The sequence below is a fragment of the Armigeres subalbatus genome, chromosome 2 (assembly GCF_024139115.2).
Source record: "Armigeres subalbatus isolate Guangzhou_Male chromosome 2, GZ_Asu_2, whole genome shotgun sequence".
NCBI lineage: Eukaryota > Metazoa > Arthropoda > Insecta > Diptera > Culicidae > Armigeres > Armigeres subalbatus.
Genome location: NC_085140.1, coordinates 56218303 through 56232236, shown reverse-complemented (window position 1 = coordinate 56232236; position 13934 = coordinate 56218303). Strand labels below are relative to the sequence as shown.

The 13934-nt window shown below is 37.3% G+C and overlaps 1 protein-coding gene across 3 annotated transcripts in view; it reads left to right on the top strand.

The window, feature by feature from the left end:
- Positions 1-13450, top strand: part of LOC134208680 (uncharacterized) — a 257868-nt gene extending 244418 nt beyond the window's left edge. For all 3 annotated transcript variants that reach the window (XM_062684472.1, XM_062684473.1, XM_062684474.1), the window contains 3 exons: positions 8109-8294; positions 8367-8519; positions 11574-13450. In XM_062684472.1, the coding sequence (XP_062540456.1) occupies positions 8109-8294; positions 8367-8519; positions 11574-11879 (645 nt within the window). In that variant the 3' untranslated portion in view covers positions 11880-13450. The remainder of the gene's footprint in view (positions 1-8108; positions 8295-8366; positions 8520-11573) is intronic.
- The last annotated feature ends 484 nt before the right edge of the window (positions 13451-13934 follow it).

Sequence of the window (13934 nt, the reverse complement as noted above, 5' to 3'; positions counted from 1 at the left end):
GTTCGTTAAGCTTCCTATAATCGATTACTACTCGGACCTTCCTTTTGCCTGATGCGTCTAATTTTTTTGGAACTACCCATATCGGTGAGGAATATGGGCTTTTCGATGGTCTAATGATACCATTGCCAAGCATCTCTTGGATTTGTTCCTCTATGTCTTTTTGAAGTGGTGGGGGTAACGATAATTTTTAGTATAAATGGGCGAGTCGTTCGTTGTTAAAATTTTATGCTTTGTTGCTGAAGTACAGGTTAATTTTTCCCCGTTTTCTGAATTACTTCTTGATTTTTACAAAGCAGACGGATCAATTCAGATTTTTACAATTTTGATAATTGCTTCGTTATGATTAGAGACTCTAAGTCGTACTCGGGTGTTTTCTGTGGATTTTTCATAGGGCATGTAGAAATTGTTTTAAAGTTGTTCATCGTTAGGGAGATTGTTGGCAAATTTTGAGAACTCTTTTAAGTTGGTAAAAATATTGATATTGGATTTTTTTTTGTGGCGTTGTACAATCCAGGTTGAATATAGGTGTGTTTTCCTTATTTTTAGAGAGAGGGAGCAAGTCATTCACCATTATTTAATACTTTGATTGTAACAATATGACCCTGGTAGACGTTCAATGGGTAGAATTTTGAAAATGAAAACTGTTTGTTGTCAAGCGTGATCTATTTGTGTTCTTAGTTTTCCTAAAGACTCCGACCCTAATAGTCAATCAAATAAGAATGAATGTTGAGCACGTAAAATGTAAGAGGTTTGCACAATCGATCAACATTTTGATTCGTTGTTTCGTTTTCGGGTGCCATAATTTCAAGTATGGTAGGAAATTCAGGTTGTTATGTTGTGTCTTGCAATTATTTGAAAATTTAGATCGAGTTCTTCAGATGATTCTTCTTGTTCTTGTTCGTCAGCCGACTCTTCTTCAATTGGTTCTGTTTCATGATTGTTAATCACACGCCTATTTAATGTTAATTTTGACTTAACCGAATTTGTTTCCATTGGTTCATCCTGTTGGTTTGGTTTTTGGAAGGTGTATGATGTTTCCTTATTTTTGTTGTTCTGATTTTGGTTTGTGTTTCCGTGAGTTGAAAATTTTTGTTCAAAATTTCTGTTTCTAATTTTCTTTTCATTTCTGTCCTTATTTAGGTTTTCTGCTGATATTTCCTTAGATCTGAATTTACAGAGAAACGCATATGCGTCCTCCATGTCTTTTGGTCTCGCCGCTTGTGCGTAACCAAAGTACGGTTCTGATAGTCCTGAAATGAACGCTGCTAATCCATCTTCTTCTATAAAGTCATTTATGGTATCCCAATGTTCCCTATATTTTTGTTTTGCCAAAGTTTTAATGTTTTGAACAATTTCTTTCGATTTTGGTAATATCGAAAAATTGTCATACCTTCTGTCATCTTACAGTGCCATAATTGGCTTTTATAAGTAGACAGTTCTTGGCGGTCGCCAAGGGCGTTGGTGAGGATTTCCTTGATATCCTCAAAACTGTCAGGGTTTCCTGCCAAGCAGAGGATATCCTTAGCCTTTCCGATAATTTTGTTTGACACCGCTGGAAAGAATTATCTTGAATTGAATGGTAAAAACATGTGGCTGAAGGGCGCTTAAGATTTCCTCAGTGCTAGATAACCAAGAACTTAATTGTTTTCTATTTCCATTGAACGTTGGGATCATTTTGATCGGATCCGGGATTTTTAAAATGTGATCAACGTTAAAGTGCTGTTGCTGTTGAATCGTTGGCTACCTGAATTACTAGCAGTTTGAGAATTTAGCTGAGTTTGCATCTGAGTGAAGAATGTATCGTGTTCGTTTTGTTTAGTGGCTAGACTTTCCATCATTTTCATGAGTGATTCTAATTTACAACTAAATTCCTCCATATTCGTACTTTCTCCCAAAGAGAGGTCTTCCAGTAAAGGCGGGTTTTCTACGGGAATGTGTGCTAGATCTCCTGATTCTATGGAGTCTAGACTTTCTTCTGAGTCAGAAGAAATACACTCGTTTGACTTTGTCAAAAGATAACGAGCTCTTTTCAGACTATTTTTCACTTTTTGCCCTTTTGGCATTACATGCGTTTCCGTTGGGAAGAGCAACTAATTTAGAATTTGGTTAGGTAAGCAGACACGTTCTCTTAGAACTCGTGATGCTTCTGGAATGTGCTTCTCTTAGAACTGTACTTTCCAGTTGAAGTGGAATTTCTCTTGGAACGATTCCTACTCCGAATGGTTAGCAATTTATACTTTGCAGTTTGTATGCGCCTTCTCTTAGAACGGGCACAATACGTATCGTAAAAGTAAACTTGCCCACCGAGCGGCAATGCTTTAACTCGTATTTCGATTTAAGAATAGAGGAGAAAAAAGACACTTACCTTGCAATCGTGTGCGGGGTTCTTGGGTGCTTATTCTTTTAGTCGTCGTATAAAGTGTACGGCGGAGGCTCAACTCTGGGTATCCTCTCAGGTTACGTCAGATGCTTACACTTGTCGGTGAATCGCGGCCTCACTCTGGTTGGATTTATCAATCCTAACCTTTGCACTGTTATTCACACTTAGTCCTTACTAAACGCACTAAAACCGCACGGCTGCGCCAATCTTGACCGGGGACGACAGTTCGGTGTTTTAAAAAGCACTAACACTAAGTTTAACAGAAACTACGTTTATTCACTAATTAAAACGCGAACAGAAGTAATCACGGTCGTCGATAAAGAAAACTGAACGAGCATGCCGGGGTTGATGGCAGTATTTATTATATTGATATGCTGATGCGGCACATTGATGCACCTCGTCGATGATTGGCTGATGGGTCGATCGTCCGATATGCAGAAATGATGACTGCTGTCCTTTATTGCTGATCTGGCTCTAACAGGAGGTCAGTCATAGCGTAATTCACTTGAAGTCCAGTTTTAAGTTGCGTAAAGAATACGATTATTGAAACAAGATCATTTTCATTGCGTTATGCCAAACGAACATTACGGCTTAATATCTAATGACTTTATGCCAAACGGAGTAGCCCCTATCTATTGAAATCTCATATCACAACTAAAACAATAACAGTCTCTTAGCTTAGTATCTATTAAGCACATCCAGAGTTAAGTGTACGATTTCCATATTTCGGAAAGGTGAGAAAATTTGCAACCTAAAAACAGACCGTATAGAGATTCGCATGGTATGCTTCGTACAAAGCCATATGCCTTATCGCTGAGCTACGGAAGGTCTCCATACTAAACAGCAAGAAAACATGCATCAACCGATCAACGACCAAAGTATATTTTTTTTATAGCGAAAGGAGAATCACACCATTTGATCTATTGGTTCAAAATGTCCGCATAAGTTTAAACAGCCTAATCTAATGCAATTCTGCCTTTCATGATTATGCCTTTTGTGATTCCGCCTTTCGTCTTTCTGCCTTTTGTATCGTTCCGCCTTTCGTTCATTCTGCCTTTCGCATTCCGCCTTATGTGCTTTCCGCCTTTCGTAGGACACCCGAAATAAGCGATAAATGAGTATTGGGAAAAGAAAAATTAATCCTTATTCCTTCTATCTTTACGTTCTTTATTCCTTCGTTCCTTTTATCCATTTCTTCTTCTTCATGTTCCTTCTTCTTTATTCCATCCTAGACCGAACCGAGGATCAAATTCATCATCTCCGGATTGGCAATCCTACGCCTTTTCTCGCAAGGCTACTGGACCCCTCTTTATTCCTTCGTTCCTTTTAATTCTTCCTTCTTCTTGCTTTTGTCTTCTTTCTTCTTTTTTCGTCTTCCTTCTTTCTTTTTTCGTCTTCCTTTTTCTTTCTTTCCTTTTGTAATTTTTCCTTCTTCCTTTTTGCCTTTCTCGTATACTAAGTATGTGTAAAGGCTATATGATCATTCCAAAACCAAACTTTTGATGAGCCTTTGTGCCTTTGAGACCCATAGTGTTATGTACCAATCGACTCAGCTCAACGAATTGAGGTGATGTCTGTTTGTCTGTATGAATGTATGTGTGTGTGTATGTGTGTATGTGTATAAAATTTTGTAGACACACTTTTTGGAACTTAGCATTGGCCGAATCACTCGCAACGAGTTCCATTCGACTGAGAATCCTGTCCCATTGTTTGCCACTGGCGGAGACAGAGGTGGGGCACCACGCGATGCAATCACACCATTGTTCTCGAAGGCTATTGTTCTTACGCTTAGTGGTGCCCCACCAAAAAACAATAGTTGGCTCCGCCAGTGTTGTTTGCTATTGAAATTCGGCCAGATTGGACTATGAGATCAGAAGTTATGGAAAAAATACTCTTTTCTATGCGCAAAACACGCTAAAAACCCTCACTTATATTTTTTAGTTTTTTTTTTGCACGAGAAAGGCACCAACACTGCTAGGTGGATTAATCAGGGTTTTTATTATTCTTTCTTTTCTCTTCCCCTTCTTTTTTCCTCCTGTTTCCTGTTTCTTAGTGCTTTCTTCTCCCTTCTTCTTGTTTCTTGTTCCTTGATCCTTCTTCCTTCCTATTTATTTTTTCATTCTTTCTCCTTTTGTTCCGTTCTTCCTTCTTCCATATTTCTTCTTCCTACTTCGTTCTTCCTTTTTCCTTCTTCTTTCTTCCATCTTTCTTTTTCTTTTTTCCTCCTTCCTTTTTCCTTCTTTCGCGCCCTACTTTCTTTTTCTTTCTTCATACTTTCTTCTTTCTTCCTTCTCCATTCTTATGTCTGCATTCTTCCTTATTCCTTCATCCTTCTTCATGCTTTTTTCTTCTTCCTCCTTTTTTATCTCTTTCTCCTTCTTTCTCCTTCTTCCTCCTTTTTTCCTCTTCTTTTCTTTATTTTTCCTTCTTTATACCTTTTTCCTTATTTTTTCTTCTTTCTTCCTCCTTCCCCTTTTCTCCTTTCTTCTGGCTTCTTTCAACTTCTGTCTTCTTGCTTCCTTCTTCTCCTTTCTTCATTTTTACATCTTCCTTCTTATTCCTTTCTCTTCATCCTTTCTCCTTTTTTCTTCATACTCGCTTCTCACTTATCAGTTCTCACCTATCACATCTCACTTCTCACCAATCACTTCACACTACTTATTTCTCCTTACTCATTTTTTCCTTTACTTCCCACTTCACACATTATGTGCTACTTACTTCGAACATTCCATTTCTAAAATCTTACTACCCACTTCTCACTTCTGTTTATCACCGCTCACTAATCATTTCTCACTTTTCAGTAAGGTAGTTATTTATCGCTTGACAACAATCTAAAAACAGTTAAAATGGCTCTATCAAAAATGTTGTTCAGATTTGTCCCACTTACCCCATGTATGTTAAAACACAAGGGCAAGTGAAAATGGCAGATTTTGGCTTTAATTTAAACTTTTAAATCGTTTTCGATGCCACACAATTATTAAGTCGCTTAAAATATTCACTTTCCACAGCAATGATAAATTTTGAAACGGCTATATTGTTTGAAATCCATTGAATTAAAATAAAAGTAATAGCTTTTCCCGATGATTTAAAGTCATGATCGGACGAACGAAATTTTCGAACGAATGCAGTTCGTCCGCATATGATCGGCTCTCTAATGCGGTGGTCAGCGCGTCGATAACTTTCGGAAAGTTCCGCAGAATCATTGACACCTGCATATATTCAAACAACCTTTCTCCTGAATTTTACAAACGGAAATACAATTCCTCCATACCGTAAATAAATTTCTCCATATTCTGGTTTTCCCGTTTTGCAAATCTCTTTCAGCAACGAGACTTTTTCCTGTAAGAGTCGCCTTGTGATGATGCGTCTTCATCGCATTCCTTGTGGTTTTTGCTGTCGTCGTTGCCATGATGAGACTGTGTTGACCGTGTGAAAGATACCTTCGGTCCAATCGGTAGTGACTGGATCAGGAGATGTACCAGGGGACAATTACTTCCACGTGCCCTCTTGCATTATCAGCATTTGAAATTTAAACACCCACGATTGATAGTTCCGATTCTTCAATCGGACGACGCTAACCTTCGAGAAGTCCGTTTGGTTTTCGCCTCCGCGCAATGGCTTCCAGAAAACATACTTCGCCGCTCTCAAAAACAAAAAAAAACGAATTGCGCCGCGCAGTTGAAAACTTTCTTGCTTATCGATGCAACAGCGAGCAGTCTTATCGAGCTTATCGATGCAACAGTCGAGCGAATCTGGTTGAAGCAACTTAATTGTGACTGAATCTGATCTTATATAAATAACTGTGATCTGTGTGTTACATGTGTGCTGCTCGGGCGGTCTTAATTCTAGGTCCATAACTTGTTGAGTGGGTAATTTGAGGAAACTATAATAAGAAGCTTCATAATTGTCGGTTTAGGGTTCCCAGGTCTGATTCCACAGGATGCTGCAATGGCTGTTGGCTTTCACGAATATACCAGTTTCTTTGTTGAATATTATTATTATTATTATTTTTTACTATTCTTTTCTTCGACATTGGCACTAAGTGACCAGCCTACTGAAGTATGTATTGAATACGTTTCACGTTTCATATTTTCTTCTTTGTATACTTACAGCTCATGAATTCATGATTTATGCATCTGCGCATAAAAAAAAAGCTATTTTCTAGTTTTTCTCCGGGTCTGCCTTTGTCTTTACACGTAGCCATGTACTATGTCTTGGTAGAGTTAATGGATGAGTGTATCCTTGCCGTCTCCTTCTTCAGTGGACAAAACTATCTAACGTCACAAACGGTTTATACTTGCGAGGGCTACGTTGCACGTATCAGTTTCGCTGAAATCCATGTTTGGAGATTATCTGCAACTGCTCATTTATTTTCAGTGAATCTTGCGTTGTTTTGAAATTAATAAAATTTAGTTTACAAGTTGTACTCCCAGAATTTGTCAAAGATCATCCGCAGGCTAAACATATGTTTATAGATCAATATTGATCGGTCGTTGATCGGCCATCATGAAAACCTGCTGGGTATTCGCCGTGGGGGGGCTTCCTTAGCCGGCCGGTAAGATGCGCGGCTACAAAGCAAGACCATGCTGAAGGTGTCTGGGTTCGATTCCCGGTCCTGTCTAGGAAATTTTCGGGTTGGAACATAAAAGTATCATCGTGTTACCCTCATGATATACGAATGCAAAAATGGTAACATTGCTTAGAAACCTCGCAGTTCATAAATGTGGACGTGCTTAATGAATAGCTGTCCGGCAATGTCCCAGTGGGAAGAAGAAGAATTCGCCGAAGAAGGACTCCTCTAGCGGTCTAAGTCGGTTAAACAGAAAATGCAACAGGATTTTGTACGCCGAGTTTAGAAGTGTGGTTTATGCTACTCCGGCGGTCCGTATTCGGCTGGTCACTAGTATCGTAACACATTGTTGGATGGGAAGGTGCGTAGGCTCATCCTGATGGTCGTGCTGGAAAAGAGGGAGTTCCACGGCATGCTGTACCTAGATGAAACCGTTGTTGAGGCGAATGTTGCCTTGCGGTGGCTTGCTTAATGGGTGGATGTTGTGCTACTGAACACCCTCGTTTACGTCGTTCAACAAATCCTTCTTTCACCTGGCTGCTATCATAATCTTGTCTTATAAGGTTCGCGGGACCAAATAGATATCTGCTTTTTTTCCTGTATAAATAAGTTTTTTTTAATACCAAACTAAACTGATTTTATCAACACTTCCCGGGTAGAAAAAAATAGCAAAAGAATAACAAGTTTTACCATTAATATATGAATAACAGAATAGCAAAATCTGATGTTAGTTTGTTTGATATAGTTGCTAAAATAACTAAAATAATAGCAAAAATTGTTCGAGCGAATAGCTAAAAAATAACTCATTTTGCTATTATAAGAGCAAACCAATAGCAAAATATTCATAGAAAGGAAAATCTCAAAAACAGATATTATTGATATGTTGAAAATGCAAATGATAAATGAATAACAAACTTTGTTATGATTGCAAAATGTGTTCTTCATTTGTTGTTCTGTTCTTCCATACAATAACATAATAATAACAAATTTTACTATTATAACAAAATTTACTGTTAGGATGCTATTTTATGTTATTCATGAATAACATAGGAATAACAAAATCTGATATCACAGCAAAATTTGTTATTATTATGTTATTTGTTTGTTATTCACCTCTACCCGGGTTACCTACTTGTACAATTATATTTCGTGTTCCAGAAACTCAACGAGGATATCTGTCAGCTGAGCACCTTGTGCAGTAACAGCCAGAATAGCAATACGATCTCATCTGGCGGTTTGTTGATCAACCGCGAGGACATCATCAGCGCTCTCAAGCTGTGGAACAACGCTGAAACGATTCCAGAATCGGACCTAATACAGCACGTTGTACAGGCGTGCAACGAGGTTTGTGCTACTTACCTTGTTGTTAGTTGATATAGTTTTAATTTAAACAAAATGGATGTCTCCTTGAAACAGATTCCTAAGCTGAAAGCTCACCTACGAGAAAAGGAACAGCAGGTTACCTCGCTGATGAACGGTGGTGGTGCCAATTTGATGATGACGACCAGCTGGCACCAGGCGCTAACGGAGGCCAAACGTCAGTACGATGCGATCGATCGAGCGTTAGAAGTAAGTCCGATATTTTATAAAGCTGTAGAGAAGTTGCTAGTGCACAAGATGTTACAATGCGTTCCTACAATTAGGTGCTTTGCCTATTACTTTCCTAATGTTTTCCCGTACAGTATTTGTTCGAAATTTTTCCCCAAAGGGTAACTTGTTTATTATTCAGATATTTAATATAACATTGTGTACGTTTAGGGATTTAAAGTGGAACATACTCAGAGAAGACGTACTGTAATTTGGCAACTTATTTTATTACCTACACTGATATTTATTGTAACTGACATTGTTGATTGGCTGTGGGTGCTTATTTGTATAATGCAAAGATCCTAATTTTATATGAATTGTTTTTGTTTTGTTGAGAGATTATTTATTTTGTTGGTTATAAAGATGAAAAATAAACAGATATTAATATATTCTAATACCCCAAAGTATTCTTTCCTGCATGACTGCACGCGCTACCTTGAAGGAAAAAGCACAAAACTAAGAAAGCGACTTCTTGAGAAGGGGTCTCGGGTACAGGGAACTACTTGAATCTAATTTATCACCTCGTTTGGCGAGGCATTGTTTAATGTACCACTTTGTGATCAACCGTTTTGTGACATTCTAGTTTTTTCTTATTTAGTTTTGCGCCATACTTCAATTAAAATTTCTTTTTTATTAATTACTAGCTGTATGTACCCGGCCTTGCTCGGAGTTGCCAGTTTAATTCGCAGTTTTTTCACCATCGGAATTGGAATAGGTCAAAAGGATAATTGTGTTTTCTTATTGATATTTCATCATTTGATTAAAAAGAAGGTAGATTACATTTGAAAACATTGACTGATTTTGAAAATGGGATCAAACCCAAAATCGCTTTATTCCGGGCAAACGTCTATTTCTAAAGAAGGAAAAACATACACCGATGCCTTATTCCGGAAAAACGTCTATTTTAAAGAAATGATCACATTTACCGTCCAGAAGGAAACACTTTAATCATTGCTTTTCTCTGGGCAAACCATGATTTCGATGAAGTGTTGAGTTGATCGATCCCTGTCATCTTCGCCTTCTTAAGAAAAAGAATGTTTGTTCCAAATTTGGTTGAAATCGGGCAAGGGTACAGAAGTTATGCTGGAACATTGGATCATTGCATACCTTGCTTTTATTTATTAATCTTGAATCATTATCATATAATTATCATACCTTTTAAAATTTGGAATAAAGGTTACTCGATTATGGATCACTATGCAATTTGATCATTCATAATCATCAATCATTAATCATATCGATCGTTAATCATTAACCATACACATAGTGTGTCAACATTTAATCACGATCGGTAATCGTTAATCATAATCCAACGGTTTTTTTCATTATTCATAATCGTTAATTATTGTCAAAATGAATTTAATCATTAATCATTATCAGTCATCATTTTCAAAAATTATAATTCATTAATCATAATCTTTAATCATAGAGTTGAATGATTTAATCATTTAATCTGCTTAGAATTGGTCCTGGGGGTCAGGAGTTACACTGAATTGCCCGTTTTCTAAAGACAACCGCTTGCCCTTTACCCTCCCTCTTCTCTCAAAGGCCATTTCACCCCTTTGTTATCTTCTCCTAGGGATAGAAAATGTGTGTACCAAATTTGGTTGAAATCGGTACAGGGTTCAGAAGTTACACTAAATTGCCCGTTTTCTGAACAATACCCCTCCTTCAGACCCCTACCCCCTTATCCAAATTTCCTCCCGTACGATCGGCTCCTCATAGTGAATATGTGTACAAAATTTGATTGAAATCGGTCCTGGGGGTTGGGAGTTACACTGAGTTGCTCGTTTTCCAAAGACAACACCTCCCCCTATACCCTCCCCTTTTTTTCCAATGACCATCCCATCCCCTTGTTATCTTTTTCCTTAGGATAAAGAATGTGTGTACCAAATTTGGTTGAAATCGGTACAGGGGTTCATGATTTACTTTGAATTGCCCGTTTTCTAAACAAAACCCTCCTCCAGACCCCTCCCCTTTCCCAAATCCCTCCCATATGATTACCTCCTCGTAGTGAATATGTGTACAAAATTTGGTTGAAATCGGTCCTGGGAGTTGAAAGTTACACAGAATTGTTCGTTTTCTGAACAAAACCCTCCCACCACCCTCCCCTTTTCTACATGACCATCCCACCCCTTTGTTAACTTCCTCTGAGGATAGAGAATGTCTGTACCAAATTTGGTTGAAATCGGCCAAGTGGTTCAGAAGTAGTTAGCGAACATACATACATAGATTGGTTTTTATATATATAGATTTCATACTAGAAATTTCCTAATTTCATCCACTGGCAATAAATCTTTTCTTCATTATCTGCTCTCTGTACTCTATTTATACCTAATAATTTATTTTTTATTTAATTAATGTCCTTCAGATTTCCTCTTTTTTTTAACATTACAGCTTTTAATTTCTTCTTATTACATTTTGTCTTTCATACAGCACCGGAGTATGATTGATATTTTTGCTATAATTGACACCAGATTTTCAACACAAAAAAATCTGACAGCTATGTAAAAATAAAATGGGACTACGGACTACGTGATGCTTTCAAATTTAACCAGGGAAAGCGTAAAAACTATTTTATCTGTGGCTCTGCAAAATTGTTTGCTGAGTTTCAGCAATGAAAATCCCTTTTTGTGATCTTAACATCTTTTATTTTGCCCTTGAGATATTTGTTACTTACTGTATAATTTCTTAATTTTACCGGACTATTTTTTTTATTTTCAATTGATTTCTTCCATTTATTATTTAATTGTCTTCTTATGTTTTGTACAATCATTTTTCCTAAACTCCCTTAACCTTTCAATTTATAAGTCTTCCAAAGCGGAACTGTGTTCAACTCCGACATGCAACTGAAAGCAAAATATGTAGCATATCGTGTAATGTCGCACCCAGAATGGTATCCAATAAAATAGTATCCAACCACTACTATTCCTTGCATGTTGCATGAGTAAAATGTTTTATAAAATTATTGGAATTAGAATTCACAGCAAACAAACCCAAAAAAAATCTACCCTACCGCAACACTTTTATCCACAGACGCTCCACAGCGTACAGTCGGTGGTGGAGCAATCGCCCGCCCTGATGCAGCTGCAACGGGATCTGGAGGAAACTAACTTCCAGGCGATATCGCTGGTGTCGTTGCCGGCACAACTGATGGCCTCGCCGCTTCATCATCATCATCTCCACCAGAACGGAAACATCGGTTCCGCCACCGCGACCAATGGCTCTGGGAGCGCCGGTATGGATTTGAACGCGAATCAAACCAATGGTAATAGCAACGGTTCGGTGGCGGTAGTAGGGCTGCAGCTCAATCAGCCTGATTTCATAGATTCGACGGCATGACGGTAGGATGGCGGTGCATGGAGCCGAATTAAGTGAGAGTCCCTGTCGAAGGTTTTCATTTTGTTTACGTTTTGAGCATTAGATAGTGAGATTTAGTTTTCCATTGTGAGTACGTTCGTGAAGTGTGTTTCAAAGTGAACGAGATATTGTGATCATATTTAGCAAACTAAACTAATAGGTTAGCGCAGTTAGGATAGTACTGTTTAGTAGGCCAACTCAATAGAAGAAATCGAAAAACCCGAAACTAACAAAAATGTAGTATTCCCATGTTTCCTTGTTAAACGATAGTGTCCAAGTTAAGAAGGGTAGATGTTTTCAACTTCAACGTTTATGTAGGAATATAAGGCGCGCACAGGTTGGCGCGTTAGAATAAATTTTAATGTTTCTAATCAAGACAAAAAATATTAAAACTCGTTGCATTTTTAAGCGCTTCACCGAAGCAGTTTATTTCTAGGCGTCGTCAATTAGTTGTGAGAATTTATTAGACTAGGACATGCCGCACTTGTCAGTAGAGGGAAATAATATTATGTTCCAAGTAATTGTTTGAGGGGACATAATCTTAATCGACCATTTTTGTCCCTGCTCAATTTGCGTAAGAACTGGATAACAGTGTATTAACAACGGCTATACAATAACTTATGACACAAAGGAACTATGAATTGATTGGATACTTCATTGATTTTTTTTTATCAAAGAAGTCAGAACAACAAAAATTTGAAAAGTCTGCGTAATTTGCGTAAATTCATCATTGCCATTGTCGTTCACTCTTTATTTCTGAAGTATATTCTGAAGCAACATAGCGTTGGATAATGGGTGGTGAATCCTTTTTTGCTGTAGAATTTTCTTTCAGTCATTAAGTTCCGGCTTCAATGACGAAGTATTTGATACACCATTTAAAACGCATAATATGGTTTGACACAACTTACAATAAAGTCAAGAAACATGCTTATAATTTCACCAGTTCCAGTTATTTAAATTTATTTTGATTTATGCTTTCATAAATTGGGATCAATGCTTCTACTTGACTGATGAAATTTTTATGTTTTAAGCACACTTTAATTTCAAGTCTCACGAACTGCACGCACACTCTGATAGGACCTTTTCTCGGGTGTGAGAAAAGTATCTCTACTACATACTAATGGACAAAACAATTGCAGTTTAGCAACAAACAACACTGCTGACAAAAGGTAATAACTAACTAAATGAAACATTTAACAATCAACTACGTTCTGAAAATTGCATTAGTTCTAGCTTTCACATGGTTTGCACAAAAGATCAAACTTTACGAAGACTAGATATTTTGAAGCACTCTTTTATTTTAAACAGTTAAGTACAACAAAGATTCCGCCCGGTCGAGGAATGTCCCCTCTACAAAAGTAATAACACATATTTTCATAGTTTGCAAATAATTAGAAGTGATTTACCAACTTGATGGCCTAATCCTCTGACTCATTCATATAGATTGTTCATAATATTGAAGACGTCCAGGTTCATTTTCATTTTCATTTTTGTTTTCATTGAATATGAATCCACGAACTGACGATACGGCCTTTTGCACTAAATATTGCATTCACTTGATCGAGTTTCCGTGTACAAAAATGTACAAATCCACCCTTCCATTTACTACCAGATTTATCTCTTGTACATTTTTTCTTATTGTAAAAATCTTGTATACTTTTTGAAAAAATAACATATTAGATCTAGCTTTAAGTAATAAGTGATAGCAACTAAAATACAAGTCCAACTTCATCCAAAGGAAGTGTGAAACAGTTGAAACTGATAGATGGATGCCATTGTGGATATTTGATAAAACTACAACAAGCTTGTAGAGCAACGGAATTGTCCTACTACATAGCAGTAAGGTCCTTTAGATATGCATAACTTATTCAAAAATTGTTTCAGAGAAAAAACAAAATGCGCTGTGGCGCATTTATCTGTGGCATCAACTATTAAATAAATAAATAAATCATCGGAATAAATAAATATTCTATGTCTCAAAGCTTTTGTTTTTTTATCACACTACCAGAAGTTCCACCATCTGACTTCACTGTGCAC